Here is an 18,955-nt window from a genome sequence, read left to right on the forward strand (position 1 = left end):
CCTCACACAGTCACACACCCTGCCTCACACAGTCACACACCCTGCCTCACACAGTCACACACCCTGCCTCATACAGTCTCACACCCTGCCTCAGACACAGTCACACACCCTGCCTCAGACACAGTCACACACCCTGCCTCAGACACAGTCACACACCCTGCCTCATACAGTCACACACCCTGCCTCATACAGTCACACACCCTGCCTCAGACGCAGTCACACACCCTGCCTCAGACGCAGTCACACACCCTGCCTCAGACGCAGTCACACACCCTGCCTCAGACGCAGTCACACACCCTGCCTCAGACGCAGTCACACACCCTGCCTCAGACACAGTCACACACCCTGCCTCATACAGTCACACACCCTGCCTCATACAGTCACACACCCTGCCTCAGACACAGTCACACACCCTGCCTCAGACACAGTCACACACCCTGCCTCAGACACAGTCACACACCCTGCCTCAGACACAGTCACACACCCTGCCTCAGACACAGTCACACACCCTGCGTCACACAGTCACACACCCTGCGTCACACAGTCACACACCCTGCGTCACACAGTCACACACCCTGCCTCATACACAGTCACACACCCTGCCTCACACACCCTGCCTCATACACAGTCACACACCCTGCGTCACACACCCTGCCTCAGACACAGTCACACACCCTGCCTCAGACACAGTCACACACCCTGCCTCAGACACAGTCACACACCCTGCCTCAGACACAGTCACACACCCTGCCTCAGACACAGTCACACACCCTGCCTCAGACACAGTCACACACCCTGCCTCAGACACAGTCACACACCCTGCCTCAGACACAGTCACACACCCTGCCTCAGACACAGTCACACACCCTGCGTCACACACCCTGCGTCACACACCCTGCGTCACACACCCTGCCTCACACACCCTGCCTCACACAGTCACACACCCTGCCTCACACAGTCACACACCCTGCCTCACACAGTCACACACCCTGCCTCACACAGTCACACACCCTGCCTCACACAGTCACACACCCTGCCTCACACAGTCACACACCCTGCCTCACACAGTCACACACCCTGCCTCAGACACAGTCACACACCCTGCCTCAGACACACCTCTAACCCATCTCTCTCTCTCTCTCCCTCTCCCTCTCCCTCTCCTCTCCTCTCCCCTCTTTGTAGGATTCGTATCCAGGCTCTGAACAGCCTAGGATCAGGTCCGTTTAGCCACACCTTTAAGCTGAAGACCAAGCCCCTGCCTCCCCAGCCCCCCCGGCTAGAGTGTACTGCGTTCAGCCACCAGACCCTCAGGCTGAAGTGGGGCGACGGCCCGGCCAAGGCCACGCCCTCAGACGCCCTCCAGTACCAGCTGCAGATGGAGGACAAGAGAGGCAGGTTGGTAGCCTGGTTAAACCACACAATATCATTCGCCTGGAATCTCTGGATGGAAATATATTGTATATATATACTATAATTATAAGACAGGTTGTATGGACGCTGATTGGTTGATAGCAGGGAGCTATTCACCACAATCCCCGGGTAATGCCTGTTAAGTTCCATTTGAATGATCAATGCGCATCCACTGTCCCACAGCCCAGCCGGGCAATTTATAAACTTAATCTCCCCCGCTTTAGTTGGCTAGCTAGCAAAGGAGAAGTAGCTAGCCTCCATAGCGATCTTGCTTGCTTAGAACGTCCATGCTAATAGAATGGTCAACAAGGCCATTTGGCTTGCAACTTCAGAATCTCAAAACTAGCAACTTGCTTTTGCCAGGACTATATCGTATGGTGGAAAGATTAAATAACATTAATTTACTCATTCAAATAAACATTTTAATGAAAACATTTCGTTAATCTTTTTTTAAATATGTTGTCAACCGTTTTATAAAAGCAACAAGGTGACCTTGGCTTCGCCCCCTTAGTCGGGAGTTATTACTATCGGAAGCAACTTTGTTGATATGCATTGCCAGTGATATTCTATTTACATTTTACATTTTAGTCATTTTAGCAGACGCTCTTATCCAGAGCGACTTACATGAGCAATTAGGGTTAAGTGCCTTGCTCAAGGGCACATCGACAGATTTTTCACCTAGTCGGCTCGGGGATTAGAACCAGCGACCTTTCGGTTACTGGCACAACGCTCTTACCCACTAAGCTACCTGCCACCCCTATCTATCAAGGAACAGGTCAATTCAGCTTTCAATTCACACATTTGAGATATTTTTAGTTATTTACATTTCTACTGACTGCTGCCCAGGATTTTGTTCTGACCTAATCACAATGTCAGAACAATAAATCAGCTGGCAAACAGGCAGAAAGATGTTTAATATGGTGCAGCTTCTGAAGCGGCAACCTTCAGTTTTAGTGAAGTGTTCGATATGGTTCCAACTAAATGTGTTGCCTCGTCCAAAAGTGAACCCAATAAGGAGACCGGCAGACAAGACCTGTTTTACACCACTCTCTTCCCCTCCCCTCTCTCCAGGTTTGTCTCCTTGTACAGAGGGCCCTGCCACACTCACAAAGTCCAGCGGCTCAATGAGTCTACCTCTTACATGTTCCGAATCCAGGCCTTCAACGAGGCGGGCCAAGGACCCTTCTCCACTGTTTACACCTTCAACACCCCCCGCTCCCCCCCCGCCCCCGTTAAAGGTACATCTCTCTCTATCCTCCACACTTCCTCTCACCTCTCTCTATTTCTCCTCCCATCCTCTCTTCTGTAATGTATAGACCTTCACCAGCCCCCATTTCCACATCGACTTCTTCTGTTAATTCATCCTCTTCTCATCCTGACTCTCCTTTATTCCTCTGTGGCTCACTTCCTCTCATCTTTCTCCTGACTGACCTTTCAGCCTCATTGTCCTCACCTTTCAGCCTCATTGTCCTCACCTTTCAGCCTCATTGTCCTCACCTTTCAGCCTCATTGTCCTCACTTTTCAGCCTCATTGTCCTCACCTTTCAGCCTCATTGTCCTCACCTTTCAGCCTCATTGTCCTCACCTTTCAGCCTCATTGTCCTCACCTTTCAGCCTCATTGTCCTCACTTTTCAGCCTCATTGTCCTCACCTTTCAGCCTCATTGTCCTCACCTTTCAGCCTCATTGTCCTCACCTTTCAGCCTCATTGTCCTCACCTTTCAGCCTTAATCTTTGAAGGTGTTGTACTCTCTCTCTCTCTGTAGCTCCCAGAGTGGAGCGTGTGGAGGACCTGTCTTCAGTCTGTGAGGTGAGCTGGGAGCCCCTGCTGCCCATGAAGGGAGACCCCATCATCTACACGGTGCAAAGCATGATGGGTAACTCTGAGTACAAACAGGTAAGAAGAATGAGAAGGGATGTGATTTATGTAGCGCTGGATGAGGAAACCAATACAGCCCTTACCAATGTGTAGCACCCCACCAGAGTCATTGTCTTCAGTCATCGCTGTACAACGGTGGTCACCAACCGGTCGATCTCCAATGCATTCCTGAAGGTAGAACTCTGCCTACCCGGCAGGCCCAGAGAGCAAATCGAGAGCAGCTATATAGGCCTACCGCTGGCCAATCAGATAGCTCAGATCACCGTGTCTCTGCACAGTTTCCTTGAGCCATAGACTAAAAAGAAACCTTGAACGCACAGCAAAGTTGATACTGTGAGAATTTTTACCTTTTAAAACCATGACTAGAGAGAGACTCAACGAATACAGCAAAGAGCTGCTGTTTAAGTCATTATACAGCGCTGTTAACCCTTTGTTCAACACTTTACAGTGGCTTGTATTCATGGTTGGCAACGGAAGCCAGGCTTCCCCAAAAAACCGACCAAGAAAAAAGACCAAAAAAACAACAAAATAATGTATCTTTTGTCTCTCTTTATTTCATACATTTCCTTCAATTCGCAAGAGGCTGAATGTATTTCACCGGAGAAATCATCAGAGCGAGCGAAACAGCGCCCCCTCTGTCTCTCTATGTGTAGGCCATCTATCAAAATGAGTATGACATTGTTGCCGCCCGTAGCGTTGAAGGCAAGGGAAGCCAGCGAGCATCTGGCCTCCCTTGATTAAAAAAAAAAGTAGAAAGTAATAGCCAATCAGCGTTGAGCTAAACTGAGTGAGCTGAATTGTTGCATCTCGTTGTGTCGTTGTCCTCCGGGCCGTTCCTAAATTAGCCAGGGAGAGGATGGACTTGTGCTTTTACTTAATTCTCCGTACTGGCCAATGATTATAACAGCGATTCTGATCCAACCATTAATTCATACATTGTGCCCCTGGCCTGAGAGAATGGAAGTTCAATATGTAGCTAGATGTAGAAGGTGTCATTAGTGTTTCTCTACAAGCAGGGTGAGTCAACATGTTTTTCTACTTGCACGAACACACACACACACACACACACACACACGAGAGAAATCAGAACCATGGACAGCCACATTATATTTAAAATACGTTGATTGGACTAAATCGTTTTTGGTATCTTTTAGTTGTCACTGTATTAGACTAAGCAGAGGTGATTAGATGATGTTAAAATTGAAATGGTGCTGGAATAGTGGAGGCAGCTCCTGTTTTCTTTGCGAATTGCGGTAACTCTCTGTGGTGCTAAATCAATAGTTGTTTAGTGGTCCGAAAATGTCCGAAACATTAACTTGCTTGACCGTGCTGTAGGTCATGTGACTGTCTGTTACTGTACCATGCAATATGCTTTGTGGACTTCACCGGACAGAGGTTGCTCTCCGGTTTTGTGATGAAACAAAGATGTGATTGAATTTATTCTACCACTGTGTCTTCTTATTGTCCCGGCCTTTAGGCCTGTATATCAATGCAATTATCACAACACATTGTTGTAAAATGGCTTTTTTTTCTCCTGGCTTTGCTTCCCCAGTGAATTTACCCACGCGCTGCTACTGCACCTTTATAAGCCATAAAATGTGCGTTCTCCCTACTTCCACTCACGCTACAACCAGCACTGCAGATGTAATGAACGTGTAGGAAAGTGTATCTATAGGCTTGCATTGTTATTATTAGCGGCTTGGGTCTTTTTTAAATAATATTTCACCTTTTTCTGGACATAGGAGTAACAACATGACTTGGTGCATGAGGCAGAAATAATGCGGTGCGACTTGAGTTTCACCATCAGCTGGAAGACTGAGTTGGGTGAGCGAGCGAGCGAGCGAATAGCCTCACCGCTGCTCCCTCCCCTCAGACTGACCATCAACAAACGATCTATTACCAGTGTGATCATATACCTACAGATTTACATAATTTCAATATGGTCTGAGAAGAACATCGTTGGCAGGGCAAATCCATCATAGCCTACTGCACAAACCTCACTGCTACAGAACTGTTTTTAATTGGTTAATGTTGCATAGGCTTATGTCTTTTAGGGCATGTTAAAAAAAATTATCTGACCGTTAAAGCTCTGCTTGTGTCAGAAAGTGACCTTGACTCAGAAAAGGTTTGTTTGCGTTCTACTACATTATGCATATTAGCAACAAACAGATGGAGGCTACCTGTTGTGACAGTTAGCTCAGCTGTAGCAGTTCTTCATCAGGCTGAATGGTGATTCCTCTGTCTAAATGGACCATTATGCTAAATGATGTTGATCCCTGAGGGGAACCCAGGTGTCTAGTCTCCCACTCCATCCTTCTCAGCAGTAACTCTTAGCAGGCCAACCTGGACTAATGGTGGGCTCAGCAGTAACTCTTAGCAGGCCAACCTGGACTAATGGTGGGCTCAGCAGTAACTCTTAGCGGGCCAACCTGGACTAATGGTGGGCTCAGCAGTAACTCTTAGCAGGCCAACCTGGACTAATGGTGGGCTCAGCAGTAACTCTTAGCAGGCCAACCTGGACTAATGGTGGGCTCAGCAGTAACTCTTAGCAGGCCAACCTGGACTAATGGTGGGCTCAGCAGTAACTCTTAGCGGGCCAACCTGGACTAATGGTGGGCTCAGCAGTAACTCTTAGCAGGCCAACCTGGACTAATGGTGGGCTCAGCAGTAACTCTTAGCAGGCCAACCTGGACTAATGGTGGGCTCAGCAGTAACTCTTAGCAGGCCAACCTGGACTAATGGTGGGCTCAGCAGTAACTCTTAGCAGGCCAACCTGGACTAATGGTGGGCTCAGCAGTAACTCTTAGCAGGCCAACCTGGACTAATTTGTATTTTATTTTATTAGGATCCCCAATGCCAATGGCGACAGCTAGTCTTACTGGGGTCAAACACATAACGAAAAAGACATTACAGACAAAATACTTTACAATTTACATTTAAAAACATGTTGTGTGTGTGTGTGGTATGCATTAGAGGTCTTCATTGGTCTAAAAAGTTGGACCCGTTCGGAAATGGACCTGGGGCTTTCCCACCCGGACCCGATACGCATAAATGTTTTTTTTTTTCAAATATAGAGACCCGTTCCGAACGGAACCGAGGACAACTAGACCCCTTCCGTGTAGACCTGGTCGGATCCAGACCCGGTCCGATTCCGAGTGAGGGGAGCAGCAGAAAAGTCATTTTTTTTATGCTACTTTATTAACCGGAGCTGATAAAGCGAGAGAGGTGGCGCTCTAGCAGGGCCGGGGGAGGGGCCGTACTGTGAGGGAGTGACACAGACAGGGAGGGAGAGACGGGAGACGGCAACCAACCACGCCGACTCGCGCTGAAGTACACTAATAGCTGCCATAGCTAGGTTATTTATCATCCAATGCAATCCATGATTACATAGTACCTGTCTTGACTGCATCAAACCCGGGAGAAGCAAGTTAAGCTAGCTAACGTTAGCTAGCTAGGCTAATTGAGGATGCAGTGCATGTGAGCTTTTTTAATCCTACAGTTCCAAACAACAATAACTCCATTCAGAATATTAAGGAGCAGCCTTACCCGTCTCTTAGTCGTTGGAGCCTGTCCTTCTCCTTTAACTTTTAATTCATCATCATTTTAATTCCGTCTTCCATTGATTTAAATATCTCCTGACGTTTTGCCCCACACGGAGCGAGGCTCTATGACTGTAGCCCATTGATGACTTCTGATTGGCCAACAACAAGCTGCACGCGCCACGCTCCACTGTCCTGAAAAGCAAGAACATAAATGATAACATTTCCTCTATTGCAGCAGTCGCGTTAGGATCAGTACGGGCCATTCCGGACACGTCAGTTAAAATTACACATACCCGAGACCCGTGACAATCATATCAGAGACCGACCCAGACCCGTGACATTATTTAGAATTCTGCTCGGGTCCCGGATCGGGTCTCCGGTATTCGAGCACAGGTGGATTCGTGAAGAGCTCTAGCATGCATATCAGTTCCACATACATGTCAGTACATACACACAACAAGTAGGTCACATGGGGAAGAGGCGTTGTGCCGTGAGGTGTTGCTTTATCTGTTTTTTGAAACCAGGTTTGCTGTTCACTTGCGCTATATGAGATGGAAGGGAGTTGCATGCACTCATGGCTCTGGATAATACTGTACGTTTCCTTGAATTTGTTCTGGACCTGGGGACTGTGAAAAGACCCCTTGGTGGAATGTCTGGCGGGGTAAGTGCCTGTGTGTAAGTTGACTCTGTAAACAATTTGAAATTTCCAACACATTAATGTTTCTTATAAAAACAATAAGCTATGTCAGTCTTTCCTCAACTCTTGGCCAAGAGAAACTGGCAGGAATAGTATTTATATCAGCCCTATGATTACAATGAAGAGCAAGACGTGCCGCTCTGTTCTGGGCCAGCTGCAGCTTAACTAGGTATTTCCTTGCTGCACTGGACCACATCACTGGACAATAATCAAGATAAGGCAAAACTAGAGCCTGCAGGACTTGCTTTGTGGAGTGCGGTGTCAAAAAAGCAGAGCATCTCATCACCGACAGACCTCTCTCCCCCAGCTTTACAACCATTGAATGAATCATGTTTTTGACAATGACAGTTTACAGTCTAAGGTAACACCAAGTTATAGTCACTGACTGCAACTCTTTGTTCAGGGGTTGCAGTGATTTTCACTAGCTGGGGTTGCTGACACGTATAGGGTTGAATCATCAGCATACATGGACACACGTGTTAATACCAGTGGCAGGTCATTGGTAAAACAAATCTAAAAGAGCAGAGAGCTGCCCCCTGCGGTACACCATTAAAGAGAAGGTTCCTCTGTGTTCTCTGAATCCACAATACGGCAGAGGTTGAAAAGCCATAACAATAATGGCTATGGTTATGGTGGGCTCAGAGGCTGCTGGCTGACGCTAATCTGCCTTGATATGACAACCAAATTAAATAAGGAAGCTGTATGCGTCTGCCATTTACCACCGAGCTTTGTCCTTTCATCACTCTATCCAATCACAGGCCTCCAAGCTACAGAGGCAGACCATGTCTTCTGTCTCCCCCCTACTTCCTTCCTGTATATTAACCTCCCTTTCCTCTAGCTCTCTCTTTCCTCTATCAATTCAATTTAAGAGCTTTACTGGCATGGGAAACTTATGTTAACGTTGCCAAAGCAAGTGAAATAGATCATAAACAAAAGTGAAATAAACAATCAGGAATGAACAGTAAACATTACACTCAGAATTGTTCCAAAGGAATGGAGACATTTCAAATGTCACATTATGTGTATATATACAGTGTTGTAACGACGCGCAAATAGTTAAATCTACAAATGGGAAAATAAATCAACATAAATATAGGTTGTATTTACAATGGTGTTTGTTCTTCACTGGTTGCCCTTTTTTTCGATCTCTCGCTCTCGCTGTCTCTCTCTCTCGCTCTCTCTCTCGCTGTCTCTCTGTCTCTCTCTCTCTCTCTCGCTGTCTCTCTCTCTCTCGCTGTCTCTCTCTCGCTGTCTCTCTCTCGCTGTCTCTCTCTCGCTGTCTCTCTCTCGCTGTCTCTCTCTCGCTGTCTCTCTCTCGCTGTCTCTCGCTCTCTCTCGCTGTCTCTCGCTCTCTCTCGCTGTCTCTCTCTCTCTCGCTGTCTCTCGCTGTCTCTCTCTCTGTCTCTCTCTCTCTCGCTGTCTCTCGCTGTCTCTCTCTCTCTCTCTCTCTCTCTCGCTGTCTCTCTCTCGCTGTCTCTCTCTCTCTCGCTGTCTCTCTCTCTCTCGCTGTCTCTCGCTCTCTCTCTCGCTGTCTCTCTCTCTCTCGCTGTCTCTCTCTCTCTCGCTGTCTCTCTCTCTCTCGCTGTCTCTCTCTCTCGCTGTCTCGCTCTCTCTTCTCTCTCCGTCTCTCTCGCGCTGTCTCTCTCTTCTCTCTCCCTCGCTGTCTCTCTCTCACTGTGTCTCTCTCTCGCTGTCTGTCTCGCTGTTTCTCTCTCCCTCACTCTCTCTCGCTGTTTCTCTCTTCTCTCTCCCTCGTTGTCTCTTCTCTCTCCCTCGTTGTCTCTCTTCTCTCTCGCTTCTCTCTCGCTCTCTCTCGCTGTCTCTCTCTCTCGCTGTCTCTCTCTCTCGCTGTCTCGCTCTCTCTCGCTCTCTTTCACTCTCTCTCGCTGTCTCGCTCTCGCTCTCTCGCTTTCTCTCTCTCGCTTTCTCTCTCGCTGTCTCTGTCTCGCTGTGTTTCTCGCTGTCTCTCTCTCTCGCTGTCTCTCTCTCTCGCTGTCTGTCTCTCTCTCGCTGTCTCTCTCTCTCGCTGTCTGTCTCTCTCTCGCTGTCTGTCTCTCTCTCTTGCTGTCTCTCTTCTCTCTCTCGCTGTCTCTCTTCTCTCTCTCTCTCTCTCTCTCTCTCTCTCTCTCTCTTGCTGTCTCTCTTCTCTCTCTCGCTGTCTCTCTTCTCTCTCTCGCTCTCTCTCTCTCTCTCTCTCTCTCTCTCTCTCTCTCTTTCTCTCACTGTGTCTCTCGCTCTCTCTCGCTGTCTCGCTCGCTCTCGCTCTCTCTTTCTCTCACTGTGTCTCTCGCTGTCTCTTTCCCTCGCTGTCTCTCTCTCTTCTCTCTCCCTTGCTCTCTCTGTCTCGCTGTCTCTCTGTCTCGCTGTCTCGCTGTCTCTCTGTCTCTCTCTTTCGCTGTTTCTCTCTTCTCTCTCCCTCGCTGTCGCTCGCTCGCTTTCTCTCTCTCGCTCGCTCGCTCTCGCTCGCTCGCTCTCTCTCTCTCGCTGTCTCTCTTCTCTCTCCCTTGCTGTCTCTCTCTCGCTGTCTCTCTCTCTCTCGCTGTCTCTCTTCTCTCTCCCTTGCTGTCTCTCCCTCGCTGTCTCTCTTCTCTCGCTCGCTCTCTTTCTCTCGCTCGCTCGCTCGCTCTCTCTCTCTCGCTGTCTCTCTTCTCTCTCCCTTGCTGTCTCTCTCTCTCTCGCTGTCTCTCTTCTCTCTCCCTCGCTGTCTCTCCCTTGCTGTCTCTCCCTCGCTGTCTCCCTCGCTGTTTCTCTCCCTCGCTGTCTCTCTCTCTTCTCTCTCCCTCGCTGTCTCTCTCCCTCGCTGTCTCTCTCTCTTCTCTCTCCCTCGCTGTCTCTCCCTTCTCTCTCCCTCGCTGTCCCTCTCTCTCGCTGTCTCTCTCTCTTCTATCTTTCTCTCGATGTCTCTCTCTCTTCTCCAGGTGTATAAAGGCTTTTTCCACCTTGTACCAGGTGTATTCTAACCTCTCTTCTCTCTCTCCAGGTGTATAAAGGTTCTGCCACGTCCTACCAGGTGCCCGGCCTGCAGCCCAACAGTGAGTACCGCTTCAGGGTGTGTGCCATCCGCCAGTGCCAGGAGGCTCCAGAGCTGAGTGGTCCCTACAGCCCCACGGTGGCGCTCTCCCCCCAGCGCAGTGAGCTGTCGGCGGGCAGTGTGAGCGGTGTGAGCCCCCGGGCTGGAGCTGACACCGCCAGGCCCAAACACACCCCCCTAACAGATGAGCAGTGGGCTGCTCTCATCATCATACTCTGCGCTGTCATCTCGATCCTCATCGCTTTCATCATCCAGTACTTTGTTATCAAGTGAGCTTCATCTCTCCTCCTCTACTCCTCCCTTGTTCCTCCTCTCTGTCCCCTCCTACCCTGTTCCTCCCTTCCTTCTCCTCCAAGCTGCAGGGTTACAGCTTTAGGTTCCTGTTGATGTTGTTGTTTATTTCTGTTGTCACCCCTGGGTGATCATGATTAGCAGAGGGAAGGGAGTCCAGAGGAAATTATATCATGTACTGCTATGACACCTTCCTGTCTCCCTCTTCCCCTCCCTAACCCCCCTTTTACAGAAGCCTCTCATTATTTAACAAGACTCCACTGTGGTTGGTTACCCTGCTCAGAATAGAGTACCACAGTATGAGTCATAATACCCATAACACCTAGCGGTCAAACAGGGAAATGGTTCCAATCGTTTTTCCACCATTCATTTTTCCCATAGGGGATTTTAGAAACACTTACAATATGGGATGTGTTTTCGTGTAGGCTTACCCTGGCGTGACATTTTGATAACCATGTAAATCTCTTTCAGATAAGGTGACTTTTGTCAATATATTCACCTGTATTGACACAATACCTGTTAGCAAAGGTGTCAGCCAGAGATTACATGCAGGAGCTTGCAGGGATTTGTAGTTTTGCATGATGACTTCTTTGATGCTAATTAGCATTTTCGTATCTGAGAGTAAATTGAGCCGAATATATTGATAAGTCACCTTGTCCGAGAGAGATTTACACAGTTATCAATACATCACGCCAGGGAAAGCCTACACGAAACACAGCCCTTATTTTAAGTGTTTCTAAAATCCCCTATGGGAACAATGAATGGTGGAAAAACATTTGGAACCATTTCCCTGTTTGACCGCTAGGCTTTAAGGTATTAGGACACCTCCACTGTGAGGCTCTATACTTCATTGTGATTGGTTAACCTGTACAGAATGGATAATGAAGGAGCAGGGATATACGGTAAAAAAAAAAAAAAACTAAAGTGATCATACTTTCACTCACCATGGACGTGTTCCACCATATATATGTATAGATTATCCATTTATTTATATTGGAGTTTAAAAGTGGCCGGTATGAAACTATGTTAGTAAATAGGTGTATATAGACCCTGGGACCTGATTGGCCAGTGTTTGCACAGAAGTGTGTGTCCAGATGCACAGGTGTAGGTTACCCATGCTGGCTTCACGTGCCCGTGGGAAATACCCATGCTGGCTTCACGTGCCCGTGGGAAATACCCATGCTGGCTTCACGTGCCCGTGGGAAATACCCATGCTGGCTTCACGTGCCCGTGGGAAATACCCATGCTGGCTTCACGTGCCCGTGGGAAATACCCATGCTGGCTTCACGTGCCCGTGGGAAATACCCATGCTGGCTTCACGTGCCCGTGGGAAATACCCATGCTGGCTTCACGTGCCCGTGGGAAATACCCATGCTGGCTTCACGTGCCCGTGGGAAATACCCATGCTGGCTTCACGTGCCCGTGGGAAATACCCATGCTGGCTTCACGTGCCCGTGGGAAATACCCATGCTGGCTTCACGTGCCCGTGGGAAATACCCATGCTGGCTTCACGTGCCCGTGGGAAATACCCATGCTGGCTTCACGTGCCCGTGGGAAATACCCATGCTGGCTTCACGTGCCCGTGGGAAATACCCATGCTGGCTTCACGTGCCCGTGGGAAATAAGAAACTGGGAAATGGTAAGTCTGACATGATTCTTCAACCAATAAGATTTTAGCTAGCTTGATATAAGCTTGCTAACATTCCTTCTAATAAAGTTAGCTAGCTTGCTTAACATTGACAATATTGTCAGACTAGCTACGTTATCCAAATTGATAAGGTTGTAATTGTAAAAAAAAAAACGCATTTGTTGTCATTTTTTTTTGGTTGAAAAGGTTAAAGGTCAGTGGTGAAATGTCGCAACTCTGGTAACAACATTTTCTCAGAGTTTCCCGCTTGAAATTCCGACTTGAGGGTCATTCAAGTTACATTTCCCACTGGGAACTAGGAGCTTCCAATAACTCCGATAGCATGTGAGCACAGCAGCAGGTAGGAAGTAGCTGGTTGGGGGTCAGTGGTCAGGTGACAGAGATACCTAGGGAGGGGGGAGTGGCCACTCCGCCTTCTGTAGTTTATATAAAGGGTTAAATAGAGAGGAAGAATAGAGATCCAATTCTTGTTCGCATTATAGAACGTTCATTTAGCTTTTTCCAACTTGTTTGATGTTCAGAATGTGTAGGGATGCAAAAGTTGAATGGACAAATGTTAGTATATTTTTGTATAGTGAAGACACAACGACCTGTTTAGTTGTTGGAGAAATAAATCGCTCAGAAGTAGAGTTTAAGGAAAATAAATCAAAAAACCAAAACTAACACAATGATGAATAATTATAATTATTTTTACTATCATATAGTTATACTGTAGCTTGTATTTACAATCATGCAGCTGCTTTACTCTGAATTATTGTCCTTCAGCACAAAACATGCACTTCGCTTACTATCCCCAATCTCTCTCTCTCTCTCTTTCGGTACTTCATTTTGCACCTTTATTGAAAGAGGAAACCTTGACTGAATGTGTCTTGGTCTTGTGATTCATTTTATAGAACTACACATTTTCAGATTGTGCAGATTGGGTGTTTTAAAAGTTCTGGTTACCAACCACATTGTGTTTTCATAGTAACAACAGTATGTTCTCCCATCGGTATCAACGGTATCAGACCAGTTTGTTGTTTTCAGAGGATAGGATTGGATTAAAGAAAAAAAAAAAAAGCTGGACGCATTTTCTTAATTTCTCTGAAGTTTTTTGGGGTTTTGTTTTTAATTTTAGAAAACACAAAATGTATTTTTTTTTTTTTTTTTTTTTTTTTTTGTAGCAATATTGATTTGATGTTAGTAAACATATAGTACGTATAATAATGATCATGATGAAATTAAAATAATAGTACTTGGAGGATATCATCGTTTCTGATTTTATTTTGATTTCTTTACATCAGTCATTCATGTGAATATCTATTTTTTATAAGATTGAAGTATATGCTATTATAAATTAATTATGTCCTGAGAAAAACAAGAACGCCTAAGTAGCTAAGTAATCATAAACCATGAAAAGTAAAAACTACTGCAGATCAGAACTGTGTTAACTCGTACTTCCTGTTAATCTAAAGTTTGGCCTTTTCTCTACGGACACACTCTTTTCGCGGCATTTCGCCCGCTGGGTGGTGCTATACGTCACGGTGGGACGTATCAAGAACCAGCCGAGCACTCGCTCAAGTCCAGATCTCGTGGAATCTATTCAACTCCCTGCTACAGGTGTGCTAATGCCGGGCAGTACAGTTACACGGCTTTCAAAATCGCTGAGCCTCACATTAAACTACTGTCTTTCCTGTCGTATTGTCTCGTAATGGATCTTACGGTTTCATCAGGGAGCCACAAAGAAGAGGTAAACAAATGTAATCGCTGAATTCACATTATGTTTGCTATTTCATTCAGCCACAAAGAAGCTAAGCAAAATTATTTTGTATTTGAATTTCGCACTCAAAGTAAGGGTATGTACAATGAGACTGGGTGTGTACATACGCTCCCAGGACAATAGGTTAAAGTTGCCCTCCAGCAAATATATAAGATAAATATAACATCCAAAATCCATCAGATTAATGAATGAAGCAACGCTGATTCCGAAATGTGTGAGAGAGAGCGAGAATCCAATTTACACACAGTCTAATTCAATATGTAAATTCCAAAATCCTGACATTTAATCAATAACAAATTACATGACCCTCACCTGGATTAAATAAAATAAAATACTAAAAGCCTTTTAGATTTGCTTAGAACACCAGTAAAATATGCCAGCTAACTGAGAAACATTTGACAATATATTCAGCAGTTTACATGATGACATCAGTCACTGAAAAGGATGGGGGAAAGGTTGTTAATCTGATCTTGTTGAATCTAAACGCAAATAATTAATCTCAGTAATTGACAGTATATACAGGTATTATTGCATGTTGACTAACAAATCGCTGTGAAATTAGAGAAATCTAGTCATGATCAGTTTCATATATTTTATTCAGTAGCCCTAGTAGATTGGCTTTGATGGCAGCATTCGTTGACGTTGTTGGTTGGCTAGCAAGCAAAACTTGACGTTACACATGGTTGACTTATGGGAAAACGTTTCCAGTCGCTTTGTTAGCTAGCTATCGTTAGTTCAAATAAAACCAAATGATGTGCTAATACGAAAGTATAAACCCACCATGGTTTTGTCGGTTAAGAAGTAATGAACGAGGTCCCAGGCGGAGTGTTCTCGGTTGGAATGAGGACGTGCATCGGACAGTTCTTGCACTTTGAAACCCCCGCCCACCGTGACGTATAACACCGGCCACAGGGCAAAATGGCGTGAAAAGAGTGTGTCCCTTTTTTTTCTCTGTGTGTTCAAGTCTTTGTGACCGATTTGCCGAGTTATGCGAGCTAAATCAATGTAGTCTGTGATCAGGCAGTAGTCTAGTGTTGTGTTTGGTTATGGGCAGATATGATTCTGATGATAATACAGGTACCTTGCAAAACGTCTTGAGGGGAATTACATTGATTTGGTCGACCAGGCATCTTTTGATCTCTGATGTCTTAACTCTTTGTCGTTTTAAGTAATTAAATTCCTATTTTTGATAGTGATTGCAACGTGTGCCATTTTAACACCTCCCTGTGGTGGCAGGTCAAACTACCGTCGGACTGAGAAGAGGAAAAATAATCAAAACGCTACAAAAAGAATTTAAAATATGCACAAAAAATGAGACCATTTTATGTAATTTTAATGTTTGCAGTTACCTCATAACACCGTACATTCCAAAATGAAAATTTGTTATACTATAAATACCAGTACCAGACATATCACTTTCAAATGTTCGTTATGGGAAAAAAAAATGTATAATCATGAATATGTATCTAAAGTGTATCTGTATAGCCATGATATCTACAAAAGATCCATGCACAATAAAGATTTATAATTCTTAATTTGTCCTTGTCTTGATTTGTCATGTCACATTTTCCTCTGCATTTTTTCCCCCCTCTGTATTTCACATAAAGGGGGGAACACGAGCGTCTGAAGGAAAAAAACAGACCAACACGACCGTAGCCGTGAGCAACATGTAGCCGTGAGCAACATGTAGCCGTGAGCAACATGTAGCCGTGAGCAACATAGGTTGCTGCCCTATCGCCTCTGACCTCAGAACATTTCCCGACCATTCTACATGTTCAATCCCCACCGTTTGTCGACACCCAGCAGGTGATCTACTGCGCACGGTCGATATCCATGTTGACGCCAAACCCATTTTAGCCAAGAAACTGGTTTCCTCTGCAAGGAGGCTGAAACTTGGACGCAAGTGGATCTTCCAGCAAGACAATGACCCCAAGCACACATTAACATCTACAAAGTAATGGTTAATTGACCACAAATTCACAATTTTCCAATGGCCATCTCAGTCTCCGGACTTGAAACCCATTTGAAAACTTGTGGTTTCATATCAAATGTATTTATAAAGCCCTTTTTTCATCAGCAGATGTCACAAAGTGCTTATATAAAAACCCCAAACAGCAAGCAATGCAGAAGCACGGTGGCTAGGAAACATTCCCTAGAAGGGCAAGAACCTAGGAAGGAACCTAGGAAGAAACCATGATCTGAGGGGTGGCGATTATAAGAGCACATAGCCATTAAGGCCAGATGAGAGAGATAAAGGGAGAGGGAGAGAGATAAAGGGAGAGGGAGAGAGATAAAGGGAGAGGGAGATAAAGGGAGAGATTAATTATTAACACAAATAAGCCCACTTCTCCTCACACAATGGGAGATCTTTAACAGCCGAGAAGAACTCAAAATCCACTTTTAGTCTCGCTTTGACTAATCCTTTAAAAACACTTCTTGCATCCTGCCCATATCCCATGTCTATTTTATGTTTCCTACTCAGAAAAACTGACATCTTGGCTTGTCCCAAAATAAAATATAATATATAATAGTGTTATTGAAAATCTCCCATATAGCTGTAAACAAAGACTACAGTATTTCAAAGAGAGGCTTTATACTCTCACACTATTAAGCATAAACCCTTCTTCTGCTGACAGAGCCTTCCTGCAGCTTCCCAGCAGTTGTCCGACAATCCTTTCCGACCTCACCCCCAAATGTTCAGCCACCCGTCCTCCATCCCTTTAAGGCGAGCCCAGCCATGGCCATTAACTGTTTTAAGGTGATGATTTTGCCCTTCACCAGAATCTTGGAGAAATGTGGAACAGCTGCAGTTGTACAATCCAGTCTTGCCCCGTACACCAGAGGTTCCTCCAACAGCCAATGCACTGACTCCGCTGGAGTGCGTCTGGACACCTTCATTATGCTCCAAACCCTAAGGAGGCCTCTGTAAAACGGAGGTACTCCCTCCCTAGAAATCTGGCTACTATCAACCAAAAATAAAGCCTTCTTTAAACCTAATCCCCCGACCTGCTGTAATACAAGACCTGCCACCCCCTCTCCAAACCACATTTTCCGGTCCATAAAGCAACCTTTGAATAAACTGAAACTGGAAAGCAGCAGCCGCACTAGCAAAATGTACAAGACCTTGTCCCCCCTCCTCTTTTGATAAATACAAAACACTTTGTGGAACCCAATGATATTTATCCCAAAAGAAATCTACAATAATTGCCTGTATCTTAGCCAGAAGGCCAGATGGTGGCTCTAAACATGACAACCGATGCCACAGTGCAGAGGCAACCACATTGTTAACAATAATAGTGCGCCCCCTATATGACATACGAGATAACAACCAATGCCATCTCCTCATCCTCCCTTCCACCATTTCAACCACCCCATTCCAATATTTTCCCCCATTGTCCCCTCATCTCCTAGGTACACTCCAAGGTACTTAAAACCTCCCTTACACCATTCCAGCCCCCCTGGCAAAGCCATGATCCCTCCAGACTGTTTTTTCAATCTGTAAAGCACAACTTTTTTCCCAATTTACCTTTGCAGAGGATATTCCCCTAAACTCAACCATGAGATTCAAACTATCCACTTCTGCTTGATTTTTCACTAAAATAACTACATCAGCATAGGCTGAGAGACGAATAGGAGGAATATCCTCTGAAAGGTGCACCCCTTCAGTGCTACTTCTAATGCTGTTTAGTAGTGGCTCTATAGCGATTGCATATAACATTCCTGACAAAGAACACCCCTGCCTGATACCTCTACACACTTTAAAAGGAGCACTCAAGCCACTGTTAACTTTCAGTACACTTTCAATGTTACCCTGATCATGGCAATAAAACCAGAGCTGAAACCAAACGCCTCAAAAGTGCGCCATAAGTATTGATGTTCAACTCGGTCAAATGCCTTTTCCTGATCAATTGAAATTAGACCAGCATCCAACCCAATAGCCCTAGAGATGTCCAAAAAATCCTGAATCAGAGAAATGTTATCCCCTATCTGCCTGCCGGGAACACAGTAGGACTGGTCCGTATGTATGATTTGCCACATCGCCTCCCTCAGCCTGTTGGACAAAGCCTTGGACAGAATCTTATAATCAGTGCACAATAAATCCACCGGCCTCCAGTTCTTCACCTCCCTAGGGTCACCCTTTTTTGGCACTAGGGTGAGGACAGCCCTTCTGCAGCTTATCGGCAGTAACCCTCCGGTCAAACTATCGTTAACTACTGCTAGCCAATCCTCTCCCATCATAGCCCAAAAATACTTTAATAAGTAAATGGGAAGCCCATCAATGCCTGGTGCTCTTCCCTTTTCCATGCCTTTTTAATGCAGTGTATAGCTCCTGCAAAGACAATGGTTGCTCTAGCTCAACCTGAGCTTCTGCAGCCACCTGTGGGAGCCCATCAAGGAACTGCTGTGGCACTGTTTTATCCTCTTTGTACTCACACTTGCAGAGCTCAGCACAGAACTCTACTGCCCTCTTTCTAATTTCACTAGGGCTATAGTAAGCTCCAACAGCTGATTTGAGGCAATTAATAATTCTTCTTTTCCCATTCTTTTTCTCTAAACTGAAGAAAAATTTGGATGAGGCATCCATTTCAGAGATTCCCTGAAACCTACTTCTCACCAAGTCCCCCTGTGCTTTGATGCCCAGCAGGTCTGCCAATGCACCTTTTTTCCTCTTGAGGGCCTGAGTATGGCCTCGATCTCC

At 45.8% G+C, this 18,955-nt stretch overlaps 1 protein-coding gene across 2 annotated transcripts in view; it reads left to right on the forward strand.

The window, feature by feature from the left end:
- fndc3a (fibronectin type III domain containing 3A) overlaps window positions 1–15,791 on the forward strand; it is a 183,242-nt gene extending 167,451 nt beyond the window's left edge. For both annotated transcript variants that reach the window (XM_084143025.1, XM_084143026.1), the window contains 4 exons: window positions 1,183–1,395; window positions 2,482–2,648; window positions 3,176–3,306; window positions 10,508–15,791. In XM_084143025.1, coding sequence (XP_083999151.1) covers window positions 1,183–1,395; window positions 2,482–2,648; window positions 3,176–3,306; window positions 10,508–10,831 — 835 coding nt within the window. In that variant the 3' untranslated portion in view covers window positions 10,832–15,791. The remainder of the gene's footprint in view (window positions 1–1,182; window positions 1,396–2,481; window positions 2,649–3,175; window positions 3,307–10,507) is intronic.
- The last annotated feature ends 3,164 nt before the right edge of the window (window positions 15,792–18,955 follow it).

The sequence above is a fragment of the Coregonus lavaretus genome (genome assembly GCF_964263955.1).
Source record: "Coregonus lavaretus genome assembly, chromosome: 26".
Lineage (NCBI taxonomy): Eukaryota > Metazoa > Chordata > Actinopteri > Salmoniformes > Salmonidae > Coregonus > Coregonus lavaretus.